This window comes from Danaus plexippus, chromosome 8 (genome assembly GCF_018135715.1).
Source record: "Danaus plexippus chromosome 8, MEX_DaPlex, whole genome shotgun sequence".
NCBI lineage: Eukaryota > Metazoa > Arthropoda > Insecta > Lepidoptera > Nymphalidae > Danaus > Danaus plexippus.
Genome location: NC_083542.1, coordinates 1,669,159 through 1,692,053, shown reverse-complemented (window position 1 = coordinate 1,692,053; position 22,895 = coordinate 1,669,159). Strand labels below are relative to the sequence as shown.

At 38.0% G+C, this 22,895-nt stretch overlaps 2 protein-coding genes across 7 annotated transcripts; one reads left to right on the top strand and one right to left on the bottom strand.

Moving 5' to 3' along the window:
* Positions 1 to 769: 769 nt before the first annotated feature.
* Positions 770 to 14,340, bottom strand: LOC116771657 (ubiquitin carboxyl-terminal hydrolase 7). Of its 6 annotated transcripts, none has more exons than XM_061521342.1 (23): positions 13,911 to 14,340; positions 13,698 to 13,836; positions 12,094 to 12,215; positions 11,572 to 11,900; positions 10,885 to 11,048; positions 9,829 to 9,946; positions 9,304 to 9,445; positions 8,911 to 9,085; positions 8,637 to 8,829; positions 8,325 to 8,478; positions 7,468 to 7,604; positions 7,174 to 7,270; positions 6,816 to 7,052; positions 6,457 to 6,730; positions 6,201 to 6,292; positions 5,446 to 5,600; positions 4,749 to 4,856; positions 4,268 to 4,448; positions 3,958 to 4,079; positions 3,709 to 3,844; positions 3,195 to 3,353; positions 2,731 to 2,824; positions 770 to 2,654 (listed from the first exon to the last, which is right to left on the bottom strand). In XM_061521342.1, exons 2-23 carry the CDS (start codon positions 13,783 to 13,785, stop codon positions 2,554 to 2,556), a joined length of 3,378 nt encoding a protein of 1,125 aa, XP_061377326.1. In that variant the 5' UTR covers positions 13,786 to 13,836; positions 13,911 to 14,340; the 3' UTR covers positions 770 to 2,553. The 6 variants fall into 6 exon arrangements, with proteins under 6 accessions (XP_061377326.1, XP_061377331.1, XP_061377330.1 ...); XM_061521347.1 differs by having other exon boundaries at positions 4,268 to 4,430; XM_061521346.1 differs by having other exon boundaries at positions 5,446 to 5,588.
* Positions 14,341 to 14,763: 423 nt separating this feature from the next.
* On the top strand, positions 14,764 to 22,751 carry LOC116773506 (protein asunder). Its single transcript, XM_061521260.1, has 13 exons — positions 14,764 to 15,200; positions 15,459 to 15,533; positions 15,674 to 15,816; positions 16,319 to 16,459; positions 16,792 to 16,882; positions 17,261 to 17,389; positions 17,519 to 17,629; positions 18,046 to 18,206; positions 18,478 to 18,621; positions 18,840 to 18,990; positions 19,252 to 19,394; positions 19,718 to 19,863; positions 20,453 to 22,751. Exons 1-13 carry the CDS (start codon positions 14,985 to 14,987, stop codon positions 20,662 to 20,664), a joined length of 1,863 nt encoding a protein of 620 aa, XP_061377244.1. The 5' UTR covers positions 14,764 to 14,984; the 3' UTR covers positions 20,665 to 22,751.
* Positions 22,752 to 22,895: the final 144 nt, after the last annotated feature.

Here is a 22,895-nt window from a genome sequence, read left to right as displayed (position 1 = left end):
TAACATCACAAGCCTATTGTCGTTATCTTATTTCTTCTAACACGTTCGTGTTTCTCTACGTGTCCGCTGAACACAATCTGAAGACGTGTAGGCATATGCTTACTAAGTTTAAAAATTAAAGTTTTAATTTTGTTAATTTTCTTTCATTGAACAATAAAGGACAATAGAAAACTATGACCGGCCGGCGCTTTACATCACATTAAACACCAATTTTATTACTTCCGCTCAAAATAAATACCATTTTCTGCTAAAAGTATAACAACATACACAATAGACATTTTTTTCATTTGAGAAACAAAATGTTCAATAATAATTTCCAGCTCGTAATAAAGCACAATATAATAAGTAAGCTGCTCCTCAAACACCTCAGCAGTGTTCCTCAATAATAAATAAAGAGTTTTATCAACCTACTTCGTTTCTCTGTTTCAACAAATTTTGTTTTCCAATTTTTATTTTCGGTTACAGTTTTTTGTCCATTAATATGATAAATCATTGCCCCTTAATCGTTAACTAACCTCGTCGTCGGACAAGAGCATTTAACTATCTAAACACAGGTTGTAAAACTGATCGACTACGAGTTAAATCCTTTGTATCAGAAGAACAAATAAATATGTATATAAAAAAATTAAATAGAAAAATTATAGATGTGAAGTAATTGTTAAGGACTCCATTCTAGTGATGTCATTTAAAACAAAACGATTTAATGTTTCAGCATTATTAATGTTTAAATAATAAAATCGATGTGAGGGTGAAGTTTGAAAACAAAAGATTAAACAAATATAGGATTATATTCAGAGAAACATTCAAAATCCAACAACAAACATTGGTACAGTCTCCAATAGTTTGCGTACAAGCTGTGTACAGTCGTATCGAGGCATGTCGCCGATTATAGTTAAAAATTAGCTAAGACTATAATCCCATTTGCCCGACATATGAGACGCGGCCGATGTAGCGAGCCGCTCTGCATCCACAAGTATTGTTAAAGAAAATAGTGCAACCGACACACGTTGTTAAATTAAACGAAAATAATAAAAAAAAAACAGAACCCGCACACGCGCGCCCTCGCGGTCAGTGTCGGGAACGAGTTGTGTTCGGGAGAATTAAATTATATAAATAATTCAGTATCATCGCAAACCACTAAAAAATGTCTTAAGACGTCTAAGGCATCGTTACGAAAACTTACTGTATGTTTTTTTATTTCTTAATTTATTACATCATATATATACATAATTTCGACATAATCATTTATTAATAGAGCAACATTTTTTTGTGGCAGGTCAAGTACAAAAAAATTAAATAGCACATATTCAGTGACCGGCTCTCAGCCGGCGACGTGTTTATATATAGCGTACACCCGACCACGCAGTGACGTCCACGAGTGACGTCACAAGCCTCCGCGGGTGTACATGATCGGTGACTCGGCGGAACAGACTGTAAATGCCTTAAAATCAAAAATGACAGATAAAAAAAAATGGCCCAAAATAATAAAAAATAATATTATAATGATCATAGACACTCATGAAATGCACAAAGATTTCAAATTATACAACAATTTACTTTAAAAGCGGCTTTTAAAACGTTATAACAGACAGTAAAAACAAATCCCATTCATCCTTCACGGCTCACATCTACTAATTGACCCGATGCTGCAGTATGAGAATCTATTTAAATAAAAATTAGTAATATTTTTCTATTATCAATTGAACGAGACAACATTTTGTCTAAATATATATATCAGCAAATCAAACATTACCAGAATTAAAATCCATGCCACCCTTTATTCGCGTATAAAATGTACATAAAACGTGACGTGTGTCAGCCAAGGCTGCTCAGTCGAGTCACCGTCGCCGATGTGACCAACCGATCTCACCCCCCTATATCTCGGTCGGGGTTAACCTACCGATGCGTTTACCATAAGTTGCCACAGTACTGCATAATCTCTCGTGATATTCGTCCGTTAACTAGCTAGCGGCGCCACCGCGTCCCGCGATACGTCCGCTCCTCGCTCAACCCCGGTAGTAACTCTCGTCGGCGGCGTATCCCGGGACGTCGGCAGCGTCGCATCTAATGTGAAGGCGTGTTAAGGCTATTTCTGATAAATTACACATGTATGTTACATTTATATGTATATCTAAGCGGATGTCCGTCGCGGCGAGGCCGGGCGGTTGCTCATCTCAATATAAACAGTTCTATGTACGGTTGCTGTTCGACACACCAGCTCGCTCCACGGACCCCACACGGTACACCTCACAGACGTGCTCGGAGACGGCGCCGGTCGCTATGTGTGAGGTAATTTAAAATGACAGTAACGATAATAATAAACAAAATATATTCTACAGGGGGATGCCGCGCCCGCCACAGCTCGCCCGCAACATCCCCCCGTGTTTTCTATGTCTATGCTGTCTGTTACATTGGTTACTCTTATGTTAGTGAGAGCTCAGCCGAGACGGGATCGTTTCTATGCAAGCAACCCAATCCTTCCATCGGTCCGTTTCCCTCCGCGCCGCGCGTGTGTGTGTCTGTCTGTGTGTGTCTGTGTGTGTGTCCGTATGATCAGTTATAGATCTTGATGGGTTTCTCGAGGTAGTTGACACGCGAGCGTTTGGGCGTTTTGTTGATGTGTTCCAAGCCCAGCCACGGCCGACCCGTCGCGTCTGCGGATCGTTAACACATACATGTATTAATATTAATTCATTTATTTTCCATCATATCTGCCACGGCTCAACTCACTCGCATTACTAGTCGTCCGGAAGTCGTAAATGTTAATCGTAGCTCCTTCGCTTATATAATTAGGTCGGCCGTTCGTCACTATTGCAAAATTGTACTGAAAAAGACAAATTACATCAATGTAGGAATACAAAACACATTTACGGTTCACCTCAGGCGATTGAGAACATTGTGATGCGTGTAACGGTCAGTGAGCTATACGAGACGTTAATAACATGCTGGCACATTTTAAACTATTAACAAGTTGTTAATTTATAAAGTGTATAAAAAAAAATTTACACCAAACATGTGTTAATATTGAGACGTGTTCAAGACTTTCAAGATATTTTTACTATCTTTTATTCCGCTGTCAGCCCTATAGGCTTTGACAGCGTCACCGAAAAGGTGAGTGGTTTAAGAGCTCAAGAAATGCAATATATACACACATACATGTGTATGTATGTCTTATTATATAATAATATATGAACCTTCTCCCATTCCTTGTCCGGAACATCCAACTTTCTCTGCAGTCGATCTTTGAGCGCCGAGAACGGCTCGTGGTGTTTGAGACGAGCGTAGAAAGGTATCCCAAACGTCGAGTACACCTGCTTCTGGAAGTGAGCGCACGGCACCAGGATCTCATCCTCCTGGGGGGGACAGGTTCAACTCATTAATAATCAGTGGATGGGGAATACTGGAAATACTTAGTTTAGTAAATTATATGCCGTTTAAAAACAGGAAAAGAAGGAAAAAAACGTAAGAAAAATATTTCGCGAGTAATCATTTAAATAAAACTAAGATTTTTCTCAGCTGTACTATGCGGTATTCGTTATCTCAACAACACATTATGTCCTTTTAAAATAATGAAAAACGAGTGGTATAACAGAAAAAATTACTAATGTACAAAATACATCTAGTAGTTAAATCTATATAAAAAATATGTCAACATTTGTAAGAGGAGACGAGTGCGCCTGTGTGTGTGTGCGCGCGAGTCTGTGTCACCTGTAAGTCTATCTCGTCGCGCGGTATCTCCTCTATCCTGTAGAGGCGCGGCGGGGAGATGGTGACCTGGTCCAGCGTCAGCTCGGGGTCCGGCCCCGGCAGCACCTTGTGACACGACACCTCCACGATCCTTAACCTGAGAAAACATAAAATACATTGAATATGACATACGGAATTATAACGAGGATTACATCTCTATACAAACAAGACGTTTGGATGCCAGCGGTCGCATGATCTGCCGGAGCGTACCTTCCAGAGCCCTCGGGAGACATTTCCACTACTTTGGCCGCCTCTTCTAGTATGTCCGACACCTTGCCGCCTTTATTGGGATATAAAATTAGCTCCTTGTCTTCCTTGTAATTCGGGCCGACCTGAAATACGAACAAGTTAAACAAACCAACTGTCGGGAACCAACAAGTCGAGACAAATATTTTTTTAAACTCATTTCATTTAACAGAACTACTCATATATCCTGACGTCTAAGCTACAGTACTGAGAAGTTTCATCAAAATCGGCTCAGCAGTAGCGGCAGACAGAGCGACGGTATGAATGGACCCACCCAGAGACACTTGAACTGTTTCTTGTTGTCCAGCTCGTTGACTTTGATGGACAGTATCTGGTAGAAGAGTTTCTTGGGGCACTTGGGCTTGCAGTACACCAACAGCTCCTTGAGGATGCCGTCGTACGAGTAACGTAGCGGCATCCCCGGGGTGTCCTTGTAACTGGAACAGTTCGCACAACTTATATTTAATTAGATAGAAAGAGCACGGTACATGTGGTCGGGTTGCGTTGGGTTGACACCGCATTATAAGGCCGTGTCGCCACCATCCGAGGCGATCTGAGCCCGGTCTGCACGATTAACATTTAGCAACCGTAAATTATTATTAATAAACAGCTGCCATCATGTAATCTTTCAAAATATATTTTTCTTGCATGTCTCAAATGATGTTTAATATCTTTATAGTCTATGTTGTGTATTAATCTGTATGGTGTCAACACGGCCAGTATAACTCGGCCTGCGGCTCGTAGAGTGGACATACTTCTGGCACTTGAAGAACTGTATGAGGAAGGGGTCCACGTTCAGCCTTTGACCAACAGCACGCGCCATCTGGTCGTAACGCATCTGCATCGACAGCTCCATCGTGAATCTTAAAACAGTAGGAATGGAACGTTATATATAATATTATTCATAAAACTCGGATTGGCGTTTTTCATATAAAGGGATTGGCGTTTTTCATATAAAGGGATTGGCGTTTTTCATATATGTAGTAAACAAAAGATATTGTATCAACGAAATATCTATTAAATCAATTACTGTGATGACAAAAAGCACTTTTAGTATGCGTCTTCTGACAGAAACCTCCCAAGCGTTTGCTCTTGTACCTAACCACTGTGGCACATGGTTAGTGGGTTAAAAATATTATAACAAAATATGCACTTAAACTGGGATCTCACGTCAATTACATTAATTCTAGGACTAGAACTATTAACAAAATTTTAAGTGCCTACTTATTTTTGTTCATCATAGGACACATATCATTTCATACGGCACCTGGTGCAATAAACTAAACAACGCCAACAGAGTCCGCCGCGGAGTTATCAGGAAGTGAACGAATTAAACCAAGTTCAAGAACCACTGATATGTGGAAACAGAACGAGCGATGTTTAGCGTCGATGTATGTATGAATCTGTGTGTATGCGCGCGCGTGTGTCTGTGTGTGTGTGTGTGTGTCTCACCCGGGGTCGTTGGGCACGGTCTTGTCGACGAACTGCACCTCCACCTTGTAGAAGATGTACTTGAAGTAGTCCTGGCAGGTGGGCAGCTCCAGGTCGTCGTGGCGCTCGGCTCGCTCGAACACGATGATGTCCCCGTCCATCAGCTCGTCCAATACCTGGCCAAGTGCACACACTCAACCCGGGAGGCGGCGGGGGGGTCGCCACGCCCACCGGGGAGAGGGGGGAGACAAACACAACCCCCAAAATAACATCACTATATATACTGTTAGTATTACGAACGATGGAGCATACAAAACATTACAAATACTCTAAAATTATTGAAATTTTAAAATAGAATTAAAATAATACTTTTCATAGAAAGAATATATATATAATAGCTAATATATTACAGAGACTGAGTGATCACCGTACCTGGGACGTCATATGCGAGCTAAAAATATTACCAAATCTAACAATCGTTAATAATGTAGCCAACACATAACCGAACGTCGCACGGCAACAGAGCAACGTTCAAATTAAACTGGCCTTATTTTTCCATCAGTGTGGAGTGATATGGATGATGAATGACACGTGTCGTGATGCAGTCATAAGTCAGCAATAGATTAAATAATCTTCTAACAACATAAAGACTAATTACAGATACATCGGCTGTATGCACACTATGTGCGTTAATCGCTAGCATACGTCTTGCACACTATGAGATGTATGGCTTATACATAGTAAGGGTCTGTCAGGGTAAAACTGATAAATAATACCTTTTCGAGGGGATCGTTGTAGTTGTTGATCTTCTCCACAAAGTCCGGTTTGATTTCTTCGTAGAGGTTCAGAGGAGTGTCTGGAGGGAAGCCTGGAAAAGAAGAGAACATCAAGTTGAGGACACCTCGGTATTGGAAGCATTATACAGATCAATCATATACGATAATATATATATATATTCTCAGTTTCTATTCGTCTGTATATATTTACATTACATGCACTATTTATACATTTTCCGTCTAACTTCCAACTCACCCGCTCTCTTATTAAGGATGGGTATGAGGTCCGCCGGTTTGCTCGCGATCGGTAAGTAGTGATGTCCGCAGTAGTGGATCCTCTTCTGTTTCGGATCATAGAACTTGAAGAACAGCACCACATCGTTCTCCTTGTCGAAGGGCGGCAGCGCGTTCAGCCCCGAGTCGGGCGGCAACATCTCCAGGAACACGCTCCAAGGGTTCATGTTCTCTGATATGTCCACTATGGTCTTGTTCTGGTCGTTGGCTACGTCCAGGCAGGTCGGGCGGCACGTCTGGCAGGGGATTCGTAACATTTACGTAGTTAATAATAAATTGAGGGAGTGTAATGGCTTAGTTGTGATCGTTATTGTCTCATACCTGATTGGAGCGAGCGCTGAAGGGCCACAGTCGCAGATGAGCCCGCGGGTACCGGAAGTGGTCAGACAGCGCGGCCAGCAGCTCTGCTAGCGTGGCCTGCTTCCGGACCCTCAGCACGCGACAGTGAGCCCTCTCCGGCTCGTACAAATCATTCCCCTGGTGTCCGTCGAAGGCTTCCTCTAGTACCACGTTCACATTCATGTAGAGATGTGCCTCGTTGCGCTCCTTGCGACGGATCTTATAAAACATATACAGCATGATTAAAATATATGTATCTTGTTATTACGACACACGAAGACCTACAATAGGTGACTTGCAGCACCCTGTATATCTTCAATTATAATTATCTGTCACTCACGGTTTCTATTCTCTTCTCGTCCGCCAGTCGTTCGCTGAGTTCCGTTGGTATGTCTGCTTGGGTGACCTCTTGTAACACAGTCTTTAATTGAGAATCCCTGCGAAATATATTGAATTGATATATAATATAAATAAATATAAAAAAATAATTATCTTCCATACATTACTAATCGCGAAACAGACAATTTATTCACAGATAATAAAGTAATGATTTCAATTTTGAAACTACCCACATGTGTCGCAAAAAAAATGTTTATGATAATTCTAATACAACATATATCATTAAACCACTAACCTTATATACACCAACATGTACGCGTTGGTACAGTGCCTGACTGTGAGCGCCATGTCCTCGTCCTGGCCGCCGTAGTTGTACTCGATGGCCTCCTGCTTGGTGCAGCGTGACACCACGTCGTCGTCAAACTTGCACCACTATGGAAACATATGTACTTAACAACCCGGCCACTGTGGGACTACAGTCGAGAAAGTTGGCCGAGGTGTAGTTATAGAGAACTCCACCACTATGCACCACTATGAAAAACGTTGGCCAATTTGAGGTTTGTACCAATATGTAACAAAAACTCGACCACTACTCATACAAAGTTAACATCGGTGAACAGTAACCTGGATATATTTTATTTAAAGCTCATTTAAGCTGCTAATTGTTTTGCACCATATCTTAAGTCTAATATATTTCCCTCATACATACATGAGACCTTGCTATCATAATGAATTTGCTATTAAAATGGTTTAAAGCGTCTGTTGTTTGTCGGACATTGTAATGTTATCTAGAAGACTTCAAGAAAGAATATCAACGTCATTCTTGTCAGTGCGACCTTTAGTTCCGCTAACACTAACTGAATACAGCTCACAAACATTAAAACAACTTTATATTACATTACCGGCTTGTAACTAACTTCGCATTCCACCTCACTTGACCATTCTGACAACCAGCCTACTTGTTTTAACTAACATTTCTGTTGAATTTTCACATGAAAAAAAAAAGATCTTCACACACACAAAGATACACACAGACTAAGCACACATTCACAGATATATACCTACCCCATACACACACACTAATACAGCATCACAAATATATACACACACATATATATAGATATATATATATAGCCAAGGCCGGTAGCGTACCTTCCCGTCGCCCCTGGGGTTGATGAACACCACGTAGTGTCCGCCGTGGTTGTCCCCCGAGTGCACCAGCACCGCGTGCAGCGTGTAGTCGGCGGGCGTCTCCGGCTTCTCCTGCAGGTACGCGTCCAGGTTGATGTGCTCGTAGAACTCGAACCTGAGGCAAAGTAATATAGAATTTAATTGCTAAGCTGTGACGGAGCGTAACAGCTGGCGGAGACAGTGCCAGTGAGTATGAACGCGTTTCCAATTACAACATCTGTAATGGTTATATAAAGCTTCATGGGAGTAGTTTTAGTGTGAACCGAGCCCTACCTGTCGTTGAACTTCACCGAGCTGTCTGTGATGGGGTCATATTGGAACCTCATGAGGTGCAGGTGCAGTACCGGCGGAAATGCAGCAAAGATGACACCCTTCTCAGCCTCCTGCAGCCCATGCTCACCAGCATCATACTTGTTCTCACCGTCCAGGGTCTCAGTACTGATGTAATCTTTGAACGACTCATCGACTGAAAAAGTTATGTGTCAGTTATTAAGTTCATATATATATATATATATATAATATAGAATAAATATATAAATCCACTAACTGTTTTTTTTCCCTTTAATGTTGAGTTGTATGTCATAGAAGGTTTCGACTCTCGTACTGGATACATTAACGTTCTTGCACTTAATGTACGAAGTCATCTTCCCCTCAAACAGCCTCGGCACGGTTCCCTCCACACAGGTACCTTTCATCTTGCTTTCCAATTTGTCCAGCAGCACCTGAACATTGTTAACACATGTACATACATACATATCTCATATACATGAATAATTGACATATATTGGAAGAAAATATTCTAAAACACTGATTAATATAACTATTTTTAAATACAGTATATTTTTTATGTAAAAAATACACTAGACTTAATTAGTTTACAATTACAAATATATATATATATATATATGTTAATTTATAATTATTCTGGTTATAACATTACCCTCAAAAACTCCTGTACATCGTGTTGCATGAACGAATCCAGAGTTTCCCAACCAAAACTCTTAGTCAGCTTCTTAGTGCCGACTGGTTTATCAGAGAATTGCAATTCGTAGAACACTCTTTGTAGGGCTAAAGCTACAGACCTGAAAAAATATTTACGTTACATACAAAGGAACAATAATTATTATTATTCTACATTTTAGAGGAGAATTAATTTGTTACATTAATAAAAAAGGTATTACCGGGCATAAGGCATTCCACATGTCAGTACACAGTCTAAAACATATTGTATGGACCACACCTTACAATGTTCTTAATACTTTTAATTCTTTTGTATGAAATATTGGCATTAAGTAAACTGAATTTTAAATTTTACCAATATATATATATATGGGGAATAATTTAAGGCAAATACACACAATATTATTATATTATACATTATCAAGCTACAAATATCTTCTTTATTTTAATGTCCAATGTACGCTATAGTTATATGTAAGATTATTCATAATAAGTCATATTTTACCGTGTACTGTCATCCGACTCTGTGGGCATTTTGTATACAGCTTTCCTCAACTGATTGGTGAAATACAAAGTTTGAAGAAGGGAATTCATATAGCAGGTGGCTCCTTGATTCTTAAGACCTTAACATAAGTAAATTAGCAATTAAAATTAGTAATTCTTGACACCATACATGAGTTTGATCCTTGAATGTCCACGATTTCATTGAATAAAAAATATAGAAGCATATAAATTTTATTTAAAATTCTCATTGATATTACATAACTATAAAAGAAATGTATAATATATGCTATAGAAAGTGCTAAGAATGTTATTAAGATGATGTTTCTATTTTAATGTAAAAATTTAAAAAAATATTAATAATAATTTAGAATTATTAGTAAGTTCAGTAATATAAAAAAAAATTCAAGAAAAGAGGTTTAGTAATTTAACAAAAAAAAAAAAAAAAATTACTTGAAAAATAAGTAAGACAATATTATATTAATGTGCAAAGACGAATCGAGCATTTTTTTATAAGAATCACTAATCATCACCTCATTATTACAACATCTAAGATTGTGGTTGTGCAAGAATGCCTTTACTGTTACACTTGACGGAGGTACAGTATTCAGATATAATGGACCCAAAATTAAGACGACTTCAGATTTATAAGAGTGCAATGAAAAAAAAAAATAGATTGAAATGTGTCAAAATATAAATAACACTTAATGATTAGATTGCTGTTGGAATAGTTGCATGGAAGCTATATGCATAGCATACATATATACAATATTTTTTTTAATAATATATATCTAACTATGGAACAAAAATAACATACAATATGAAAACTATCACAACACTCTTGTGTACAGAACATAAATACTCTATTGATCAGTGAACTACTTATAAATGTTCTAAAGCTTCGAGTTGGTGTTCACTAAGTCACATGCAATAAAATATATAATAACATTATCCCATTACCATAAGCATATATTAATGAGTCCATCGTTTGTACAGAATATGATACGAGTGTATATGTTGTGGATTATAGTATGTGTTTGATATATCAATTGAAACTAACCAACGTAGCCGGTGTGCTTCTTAGAGTCCCAGGAGACCCCGTGGGGTGCCTCGGCAGTGACGTGGACCTCCAGTGTGATGGAGTCATCCTTAATGTAACCCCTCTCGGGGTCCAACACATCATTCCATGACATAAAGTGGGAGAAACCCCAATCGTTTTCCTTACTGCAATTCATATACTTTGATAATACAACACAATAAATAACTCGATAGAAATTTGTTTTATAATGTTAAATGTATTTTTTATTGTGAAATTTGTACAAATAAGATATTATAATCATTATTAATAAAGTTACTCCGACATATACTCTTATGTAATCTAGGATACATTCCAAAAAACTATAGTCAATTGACAAGCTTAGTTGCAAAAAAAACCACAACTTTATTGACCAGTACCTATATACTTTTTAATTGATCATTAAAAATTTAAAAGTGATATCAGCATTATATATATTACTCTATACATGTAAAATATTAAATTATTAAAAGGTAAAAGGCATTGTATTCTACCATATTTTAAGAGAGATTAAAATAACTTTATAACAGAAGAATGTTGTTGGTATTCATGTTTAAATATGTATGTAGTCATAAATTATTTCAAATCTGTTCAAAAATTACATTCACCAGAATAACATTAATGTTGACATAACGTAAATAGCGAAGTGATTTAAATACAAACATAGCTCACCTATAAAACAAATGCTGAATCTTTCTATAGAACGGCTCAGTTTCCGGTTTGTGGGAGAGGAGTCGCAGTTCGGCCATTGCATGACAGGACCACGATGAAGACTCGCTCTCCCCGTTACACTGAAGAAAGAAACCCAAAGACTTCTGCTGCTGTCGGTCAGGGGATGGTGCCTGGCGAGGCATAACCATGATCTTCCACGGCAGGTTGCGGACGTAACACGGAGGTGAGAGGACAGAATCCTTCAGGTTGCGGAAGTTATGAACTGTGAACCTGAAGGTCGCCTCCGACCTCGCTTCATCATCTTCCATCTCAGCGTCCAAGCACGCCAACTGGAATTACGCATTACATGTTATTAAAACTATTCATACAGACAACAATGTGACAAATGAGTAGTTTGTTTATTAACAAATTATATAAAATTAATATTTTTTTTACAATACCATATACATTAATACAAGAATAAATACTTCACATTTGATAATATGAATAAGAGAATCAGCATATATACGTATTTATACTAACCGGCATATCAGTAGATGAGGTTTCTTGGTTTTTCATAACATCACTCATAACGACTCCCCCATTGGGTCCCTTGATAAGTTCTTCCATCCAAATCTTATCTGTGCACGTGTCAACAGTTTCCACTAAAAAAAAAAATATTCACATATTAAATGTTAAATCCGTACAAATTTTAACATACATTCAAACAGACATTACTTTAAGACACTTTTAACATGCAAACAAATATATTAATGTGTGCAGCAAAAAATGTGCATCCATTGTTTTATTGACAGTAATTTTAAAGTTTTTTTCTTTTATATTGACATAAATAAAGGCAATATATAAAACCTTTTTGAATGACACAATTATCGACAGGCAGTTAATTTTGATCCCTAAAAATATAACATTTAAATATCTCTCATACTTTGTATCACAATAATTAATTATTATTGTTTACATAATTTGACTGAGCTGTAATTATTTTCATTATCAACATTTAACATTGAATAGAAAAAAGGTCTGAGCGGAAAAAAATTAAGTCAAGTGCAAACAGTTTACACATGTAAACAAACTAAATATTCATATTAAATAATAAATTAATATTAAATATGAGACATAGAAACTCTTTTGAACTAGCTACAGTAGTTAATAAGATTTCATTGATATTTTTTTTCTTACAAGTTGTATATATCATGAACATGTGACTTAATTCTTATCAAAAAAAATATTTTTCCTATCTACATGACAGTAACAACAATCAACACACTCAAAACACATGTATATCTTAATATTATATTTTATGTAGGAAGAAATTATTTATCTATTACATGACAAATTCTGATTTGTATGTGTCCAGATTAATATATTGTATTGGATATTAATATATGAATATCTTAATATAAATGTACATTGTATTTTATGATACACAGAAATTTAATAATTTTTAAAACATACAAAAAATATGGTTACATTGAATATATTTACACTGAGACTTATTATAAATAATAATTACCAATATATTCTTTATTATATCCTGAAAGACAGGGTTAGAAATTTTATATATCCAACTGTATAGCAATCAATATTTTTTTTAATTGTTATTGGCATTTTTATCAACATATAAAAGCAATTTTACTTCAAACAGATATCATAAATTATTTTAAAGTAAATTAATTCTAAATTGAATTCAAATGTTAATTTTAAATGACTATTTTGGGAATATTTTCTTTTTTTTGTCCCATATTTTATCACACTAATGCTCAACAAAGAATTCTAAATTTAGAAACCGACTTGCATTTTTTTACAAATTGAAACAAAGACTTGTATTTTATTTGTACCCGAAAAATGTGTTAGATGAAATTGTTTGATAATGCTACATTACTCCACTCAATATAAACTTACGTAAATTAGAGTGTAAAAAGTAATTATAATTAAATCAATGATATAGGTACAAAAATGTAAACATAAATGTTTAATATAACATAATACCCGATGTCACTGTGTCGTAAGCTAATTGTGACTAGTTTTAGTTGAAATATCGCGTACACATAACGTATCAGTAACACGATAATTCGTTAAGCGTGTACAATGTACGACACAAATATAGCGTTTTTATTGACACGTACGTAGCTCACCTTCCTGCGTCTCCATTTCCTCGACTTGGTTCACGTGAGGGTCATGCTGTGGCCTGTCGGGTGCAGGTGTGTGATTCATGTTAGCCGGGCGCGCCACCGAGGACTGTCGCCCACAACTCTTAGAAATTTCCTAAATTAATCGTTCACTTTAGCCAACAACTCATCGCACTAGTTCGATAACTGAAACATCACTTCGACACCTACCTTTAACGACAGGGAGCAATTCCCTTTGGGCTTGCTAAAAATTCGCTGAACGAATTTTAACGGACCTTTCTCATCGACTCGAGCACCCTCCGCAGCCGGGCGTTTACTTTTCTTGGATGATAGGATGTTAATTTTTAAAGAGTGTTTACTAGCGGCGCGGCCGATGTCTGCAAATTTCAACACAAGGGCCCGACAGCACAGTGTACGCTAATAGCACATTCCTAATCTTATAATCATTGCCAGAATAACTAATTAACGTTATAACCGCGACGAATTCTAAAAACCTCACTATCGTATTCGACTTACGAAGTATTTTCGCAAAAATAAACAAAATGGTGGATGTCTAATTTAATTTCTGGCTTCAAATGTGTGGCCCGGTTTGATCGACGAATGCACCATTTTATCATTCTCTCACATTCACTGTAGAGATGTAGCCATTACTTGCTTTTGTAATTTTGAGGTTCGATTTTTAATATAGATTAAAAATATCTCAAAAAACAGAGAATACTTATTAAATTTAAGTTTAGGGAATAAAAATACTTTTGTAGAAATATTAATGGTTAGAAAATGCAAACCATGGATCTTTGTCTTATAAATTTTATAAGCCATTTGTATTATGTTTACTTAAAAATTTTGCCATGGTTTTCAAATTCAAGGTTTTTCCATTCTCTTCCAAGTTGTTTCAGAAATTAAGAAGCTACTTCGAAATTCTTGCCAAAATTAAAATATATATTTAAATCCCAAACTTATGAAATCATTTACCGGTATAGATTATGGAATTACTCTAGTGTATCAAAGTTAGCAATCCCTAGCATTATATAATCTGTGTATGTTTTTAGCTTCTTCAGTTCACTAGCGCCATGATAGCAATTTTTGGCATCTATAGTTGATTTCCAGCTGACTGTCAAAAGCATATTAGACATTGAACATTCAGATTTTAAATCATCAAATGTCAGCCCGGCGTTCAGCATCTTTAATATTGGATGTATTGGTCCCAACGATTTAACAATTAGCCTAATCACATGTTGTATAACTTATGTTTATGTAGTTTTATAATAATAATAATAATAAATAATGTTTCCTACGAATCATAAAACTGTATTTGTACTAGATCATACCCCTTATTTCGGTATATCATCAGAAAACCCAATTGATTTCGATGTTGCAAAAAGTCGCGGTCCAGGGTATGTACCGCTTCCAGCCGTCTGCAAGTCCCTTTGGACTTGCAGCGTAGAGGCTGCAGTTGAATATTGCCGTATCGTGTGGGACCTATTTCCTGAGGGAAAATTAGTAAGTTTTAATGCTTAACAAAATATATTACAATTTTCGAAAGATTACTAAATAGACGATAGTTTATGCTTATGAATGTTTACGCGTATTAAACCTGTTTTATATGTAATTTTGATCTTTCCATTTATTAGATTAATCAAAATGTTAACATTTGCAACTTTTGATTTCTTGTTTAGAAAATCACTTGATGTTAAAAAAATATGTAGTTATTTATTCATTTCACATTTTTTTGTATTAATTCTTTTTTTCTATTTTTAGGTGCGATTTGTTGTAAGTGACTTTGCTGCACACATTCTGAATACATGGGCAATAAGTCAGCAAAATTTCACACATGTAAGTCATTTTAATATAGGTATAAACAAAATAAACGTAAGCATGGCAAAAATATTGAACTTTGAGAGTCGAAATATTGATCATATGACAATATCGAATGTACTAACTATATTTTATTAAGGGTAAGATTATATTTGCAGTTGTTAAATGGTCTATGCCTGGTTGGACCAGTCCGTCGTGGAGCTGGTGGTGATGTAGTTGGCCTTTGTGCTGCAATTGAAGCCTTAGGGGAACCCACCGGTGTTCAGGCGGCGCGACCACCAGATAGCCTCTTTCAGAATCGGTACTGTGTTAATAGCTATTTAACAAATTTGTCACATATCTCATTCCAGTTAGTTAGGTCCCCATATAAGTATATATAATTTCTAAACAGAATTTGGTGTTGGTAATCAATTTAATATATTATTTTGGGGCACAGTTTCCGTCTGGATTATTAGTGTTCAGCATTTATTAAGTATTCTAATAACATCTTACAAAATGGCTGAAGCCAGTATTTATAGCTTGATTGAAATTGATACAAAATGTTCAGTATTTTAATTAATTATAAGTACATAATTTCATTATAATTAATATCCATTTTTATTTTAACTATTCAATTAGAATTAAGTATCAGGTTCTAAAAATTATGCCCAGGAATATTTACAGGTACATAAATTTATAAATGATTGTAAAAAGTCATAAAAATACTTCTAACGATATTATAATTAGTACGGCACAGATGGCGCCACATGTAACACTCACCTATTTAAATGTCATGTGAACATAGCTGTATATGCTTCTTTCAGCGGCCGCATTCTGTGTATAACAAGCGCTAGGGATGACGACTCTATACGTAGCTTAATCGACATAGCTGTGAACACTCTCGTTCAACAAAACCAGAAGGCGTCTGAACCACAGCCGACACCCATCGACGGAACTAACACACAGTCCGTATAAATATATATTTGCGTAATATTTTTTTTTTTCATGAATTAAAGCAATACTCAACAGGATAAAATGATTGTCCAATAAATTTTATATTCTATATTTTCCATATGACTTTAATTTACTCAATACATATTGTAATGTTATTTCTGTTAATTCATGTGTATGTTGTAATCTCTTGAAGTATTTGAAAATGTGGGTAGGTGAAAAAAAAAAGTCCCATATTGAATTCTATTGGATTATTTGATATATAAATTGGTTGTGGCAATAGAAAAGTGTTCTATAGCATATAGAGGCAACACTTTTAATGATAAATTAAATCCCTATATCACAGGACCCTTGCAATACATTACTGTCACTTGATAGTGATAAATGTCACACCAGAGAAGACCGACTCCAGGGTCACCAACCAACCGCTCACTGAGGTATGGAACAAACGTGGTGTATCAATCAATATTATATTCATAAATATAATGACTTCTGACTTTATTAAATACAGTTATAAAGATAAAAACAATTTAATTTAAAGTGACATTTGTATAGTGGTTTAATTTGAACTTTTTTTCAAATGGATGTTGTCAAGTGTCACGGCGACGTTCTCTATATGAACGAAGTGCTGCACTAGCGCCGGCCGTGTCAAAACTCTACCTTATATATGTCTTCCCCTTCCACTTTATTCTTTTCACCAACTACCCTCATGGCTCAAATTAATGTTTTGCATTTAATTTGTCACATGTGAAGTTTCATGGGAGTATTTATATTTTATATTGTATATTATTCTCTATATGCTTGTTGTTTCCCAGATGGCGGGTGGTTTGATGGGTGTGGAGGTGATAGTGTGTCGTGCGAGTCTGCTGGCGGGTCTTCTGGGACGGCTGGTGTTGCCGCACTATCGGCTGGCCATCACCACCGTCACTGGTATACCTATGAAGGTGATGCTGACAACGCTGAATTAGTTTCGATTACATTACTAAGAATATGTGGTCTGACATTAGTGTTGCCATTCTTTTAAAAGCTTCCTCAAAACAATATACATTAAAATATTTGTGATTGTTCCACAGGAGGAACAAAACGCTACGTCGAGTGCTAACTACGACGTGGAGATCATACACTCGGCTGAGGCCCACGCGGGGCTCAGGGCAGCGCAGACCGCCGCTGAGGCGACCGAGTCGGTGAGGGACCCGCACACTACTCAGACACACCACTCGAGGATAAACTAGAAACTTAGATATGACTGCTGCTGATCATTAATCAATACTATTACCTGCTTATGTCATATTTATTGGTAAAAATTTAATTAAAATCAAATTGATTTGATACTATAATGTGTCAATAGAAATGTGTACTGACATTTTGTATTGTTACCAACATAACAGGACTAAGATCAGATTAGAATATTACTTGGCGGTTAAAATATAACAAGAGTTTAAAATTATATATATATTTAAATATATATATATATATGAATTAAGATTCAAATACAGATACACATCGAACCGATATCTTCAAGATGTCGCTTCTCCTGAGATTCTATATAATCTATAGGAGTTTTAATGTATGTGTTAGCCGAACGCTATGTGCTACACAGGTGGTGCTCCGCTGGTGGACGCCGCGGGGGTCGGAGGGCGGGGCGGGCGGGTGCCACGGGCCGCTGTGGCGCGTGACCCCCGCGGACGCCGCCTCCCGACCCTCGGCCTGTCTCGTCAACTTCCTGCTGAACGGGCGATCCGTCACCCTCGAGCTGCCGAGGTGGGTACTAACAGAACTTGTATTATCACTTGGGTTAGAAACCGAATATTAAAAAAAAATTAATGACGTGAATTAAAATTATTTTTTGAATGTAAGATCTTAGTAGATCGCTGTGAAGAAATCTGTATTGATAGCTTTTGTTTCCTGCGGTGACACCGGATGTGTCCAGCTCGAAACATTGACTACGAACTCGAAGTAGATCTTATTAGAAAGTAGTAGAGTTTAAAATCCATTGAAACTCCTCGGCCTGCATTACCCTTCATTTATTCAGTAAAAAGGGCGGAGGTCGTTCAGCGTCTCACGTGCTGGCGGCGCAGGGCGGCGAATTGTGGATCGGAGCCCTGGGGGGGCGCTCGCCCCACGACGACCCGCCCGCCCTGTCCGAGGGCGCCGGGGGCAGAGTCACCGACTACCGGCAAGTATCATATATAGATATCGAACATAGTCATAAGCGAGCGCTTAAAATCAGGTGGACTTCATAACGTATTGTTCTAACTGCATGAAGCACGACAGCTCAGTTGGCGAAGTGGCTTGAACATCACACCCCGCATATAGCCGATTGGAATTTTGAAAACTGAATATTATGAATCGCTTCTATATAGTTTTATATTAATATTATATATGTGTGTACAGCATTAAGGAGTTCGGTGCATTAATGCAGCAAAACAGACTGTACCCGGGCCGCGGCGCCGGCGCCAACACGCGCGCTCGGGCGCGTCTCCAGAGACACACCACGTACTGGCCTCTCACTATCTCGTCGACGCTCATATTCAACATGGGCTCTGTATGTAACATGTACAATATTTTATAATTTTATATATAACTATCGTCCTTCAAATATAGGAAACGAGATTTAAAAAAAAAGTCCCATAAAAAAATTGTCTGCAAATTCAATTTAATTCGTGTGACTTTCTATTAGCAAGTAATTTGAGGCTGGTCGGATTACTTCCTTTACTTAATTTTAGAGATGACCGGAGTCCTCGCACCAATCAAATATCTTTAATCGTGTGTGTGTGAAGCTGTTCTCTGTATTATGTGTGTGCAGGTGATGGAGCCGCTGACCCGGCTGGTGGTGCAGGAGTCGCTCAGCGAGGAGGAGGTGGAGCAGTGCCGGGGAGTGCTCATGTCGCTGTTGGCGATGGAGGCCAGGCACGACCTGCCCGCGCCGCACCTGCCGGCCGCCGCGCGGTACACACACACACACACTCCTACAACACACAGAAAGACGAAGTGCTCTCTGTATAACATAATGAAAAAACTATTCTGTGATGTCGCTTTAACATGTCTAGAAAAAACTTGTCCGAGTCAGCTTTTGTCACGACATACAAATATATAAGATAAGCAATAATACACTACTCAAATAAATTGAATGTATCACGTGTTTATCGATACTAACATCTATTTAAAGAAAAAATACCAATGGTATCCGACGAATATATTTTCCGTATTAAAACAAAAATCTTATATACCTATCCATTATTCGTTATAATATAGTATGTGTGTGTGTTCAGCGGTAAGTCGAGCGGTCGTCGCGAGGAGCAGTGGCGTCAGGTGTGGAGCGAGGCGGAGGCGCTGGTGAGGGCGCACGCCGCGACCCCCGCGCACAGGGCGCTGCTGCGGGCACTGCAGGTCACCAGGACGCACAACAATAGCGACGGTGAGACGCCGCCTACACACACACACACGCACGCACGCACACACATACGCACGCACTCACGCGCACAAGCACACGCACACACACGCACACGTACACGCACACACACGCACACATAGCAAAACGACGACTGTAACAAGTGTTCAACAACTCTATAACACTAACAGTTCAGTACAACAAGAGGTGTCCGAGTTCACTAGTAAACAACATTAAGGTCCGACATAATAATATTTAAGCACCTAGTGTTGCCACTAGATTTAAAATATGTGTGATTTTTTTTGTTTGTGATTGATCAAACTTATTGGATTCTTTATTGAACATTATTTATTCGGTTTAGATTTAAATATTCAATTCGTTCAGTTAGGGGCTAAAATACTCTAATATTCTAATAATTATTCCATAATTTTTCTTTCCACTATGCAAATAAAATATTTTATAAAAAATAATCTATTTAACATCAGTAGTTTATATATTTGATTTTGCTCTTATAAAAACTGATGTTTTCGTTCCTATACATAATACCCGAATAATATATATCTACATTAAATCATATAAGTTTAATTGACGCGACTGTTTCCGTTCTTCACCCAAGGTGACTCCCGGGCGACAGTAATAAAGGCTACAACCGATTCCCCTCTATCACCCGTGAGCGGGGCGGCGGACGTGTGGGCCCCGCGGAGCGCCCTGGACGCTCTGCTCGGGGCCCCGAGACCGCACCGCAGGCCAGACTTCGCTGGACGCATGGCGGCCGGAAACAGACCGGCCACGCTCTACTCACATCTACAAAACGACGAACAACATTAGACGGACAGATTAACAGTATTCATGAGGCGTCCGAGGTGTGCGGTTTAAGAATCGCTGATTGGTCTGCATACAACTAAACTACTGCCGTTTGTACACCCAGCGTACAAAGACTATACAGTGTGATGTAATGATCTCGGGTGATCGACTGTAAGAGACTGCTTGTCGTGCAGCACACGACCGCGCTAGGGAGGAGTATTCACGAAGAAAACTATACCTAGTGATAATTACAAAGACCAACGATAATGAAAACCTCTCAGCATTCCATGGATTCACCGAGCGGGTGCCGGGTCCAGCGCGTTGCAGGGAGAGCTTCAACAGTGCCTGGGACTTGAGACAGGTGTAGGTTTAAGTTGAACCTTCGCCCCCACTGTCCAAGCTCCTCTCTCTGCCTAACCAAATTTGAAACGAACCTGCTAAGGCTGTCTTCGACGCCCGTTCCAATAATGAACTGATGTTAGTTCTTGACAAGCCCAAGTTTTTGGGTTGGGTTGTAGAGAGTTTTGACAGTGACTCTCGCTCCTACTTCTACCGGGTACAAATTTACAACGAACCTGTTCTCAGTGAGTTCGTAATATTTGTCGACCTTGATGGCGCGGTCTTTAGGGATGTTGGTTTCCCAAGGGACCGTGAGCTCCATTACCACAACGGGCTTTAAAATTCGCAAATATATAAAATATGTCTGGTCTGGAAACCGACACACAATATGCTCGGGGATTTTGTATCGTTCCCCATACGTATCCATGATTATAGTCCAATCCGAAACCGCTTTAAGGATAGAGTAAGGCTTGATGTTTGACTTTATAGCCATAATGTCTTCTCTCACAAAACCAATTAATCGCCCGTTTGTGGTTATTTCTTTTTCCGCAATGACTACCAAAATACTAACCGCTTCATGTATGAAATTTAAAACCCTATCATGGAGACCGGTAGTATTGACCGCTATCCAGGAGTAGCCTACATCCCATCAGCAAATGCTCAGCAATTCCAACTGCCTCCTCGCATATATAGCGAGTTCTCTTTACCCCCACATCTTACTTAATTACTCTGATCTGGGAGAATTAAGGTGCGCCATTTTATTGCTAATGGAATGGAATCTCTCTATGTCTAACCACTCGTTCTGCATCTCTAAACTCATTGCATGGATCGTATATCCATCATTCTCGTCTTGCTGAATAAAATACTTCAATATATCCGTATCTTGGGCCTTCTTCCTTGATCCTAATCCTACTCTCGTTACTTTGTGCTCCTATCATAAACTGTTTATGGAACTGAAGTCTTGACTTTAGTTCAGGGGCATCTCTATTTTTTGGGAGTGATGTAATGACATCAATATGGGCTTTCCCCGGGATATGTCTCTTGGAAACTCTTAAATGTTTATAGAGCTCCAATGGCCTTTTTAGACTCATCCCAATACTATTGCGATCCCTAATTGAAGCCGACGTATCAGTCGATGGCGCGAGCCGGAGCCACAAATTCAACACTTATGAAGCGACACTTAATTCAGATAAAATGGTTTTATTAAAATCATAGGCGGGGCCAATTCAGACGTGATATTAAGTCATCACCGTAGATCAAACCTTTTTTGACCTTACTGATCGGTTGGTCATCTACCTTTTTGAGATTGTTTAAAATTTTAAAAAATCCAAAATCTACTATTCCTACCAAGGATGGAGTACGACCTGTTTTATCTATCTTACGACCAAGAAATTTAAATTTCCGTAACCGTAGAAACGCATTGACCGCCTAACGATAATCCCGGATTGTATGAGGAATACAACATATCCGCCTACCGAGACACAGACAGTGACATTTACTTGGTTTCGTCTTCAATCCATCCATCCACTCACAGAATTTATCCACTTCACCCAATAATACTTAGTTTGTTTGCACGTCCTATTAAAAATTATATCTCGGAAGTAAAACGAAAGTCTTATAATCTAAGACTGCAAAAATATTATATTAAAGGAATGAAAATTGGTTTATACCAGTAAAACAAAATGTTTCTTTAGTTAAGGTTTTAATTTATAAGGAAGTGAACTGTATTCTGTAAATATTAAATAAGTTTTTTGATTAATAAATTTTCATACTCACTCTTTATTTTGTTTAACACCATCCTATTCAAAGCAAAACAAAAATTTTTGCGACAATAAAAAAAAAGAATAAACTAAATTTATTCCGGCATTTCCAGAATATTCTACCAAAATTTTTTACAATTTCAGATGCAAACATGA

Bases quoted from the DNA above. Each gene is read 5' to 3' on its own strand.
- LOC116773506 (XM_061521260.1), top strand. From the start codon at position 14,985: ATGTTTCCTACGAATCATAAAACTGTATTTGTACTAGATCATACCCCT. The intron at 15,817-16,318 runs GTACTGTGTTAA...TGCTTCTTTCAG, and splicing joins GATAGCCTCTTTCAGAATCG to CGGCCGCATTCTGTGTATAA. The intron at 18,207-18,477 runs GTGGGTACTAAC...TCATTTATTCAG, and splicing joins GTCACCCTCGAGCTGCCGAG to TAAAAAGGGCGGAGGTCGTT.
- LOC116771657 (XM_061521342.1), bottom strand. From the start codon at position 13,785: ATGAATCACACACCTGCACCCGACAGGCCACAGCATGACCCTCACGTG. The intron at 11,049-11,571 runs GTGAGCTATGTT...TATGAATTGCAG, and splicing joins ATTCAGCATTTGTTTTATAG to TAAGGAAAACGATTGGGGTT. The intron at 9,086-9,303 runs GTAATGTTATAA...AACAATGTTCAG, and splicing joins ATGTACAGGAGTTTTTGAGG to GTGCTGCTGGACAAATTGGA.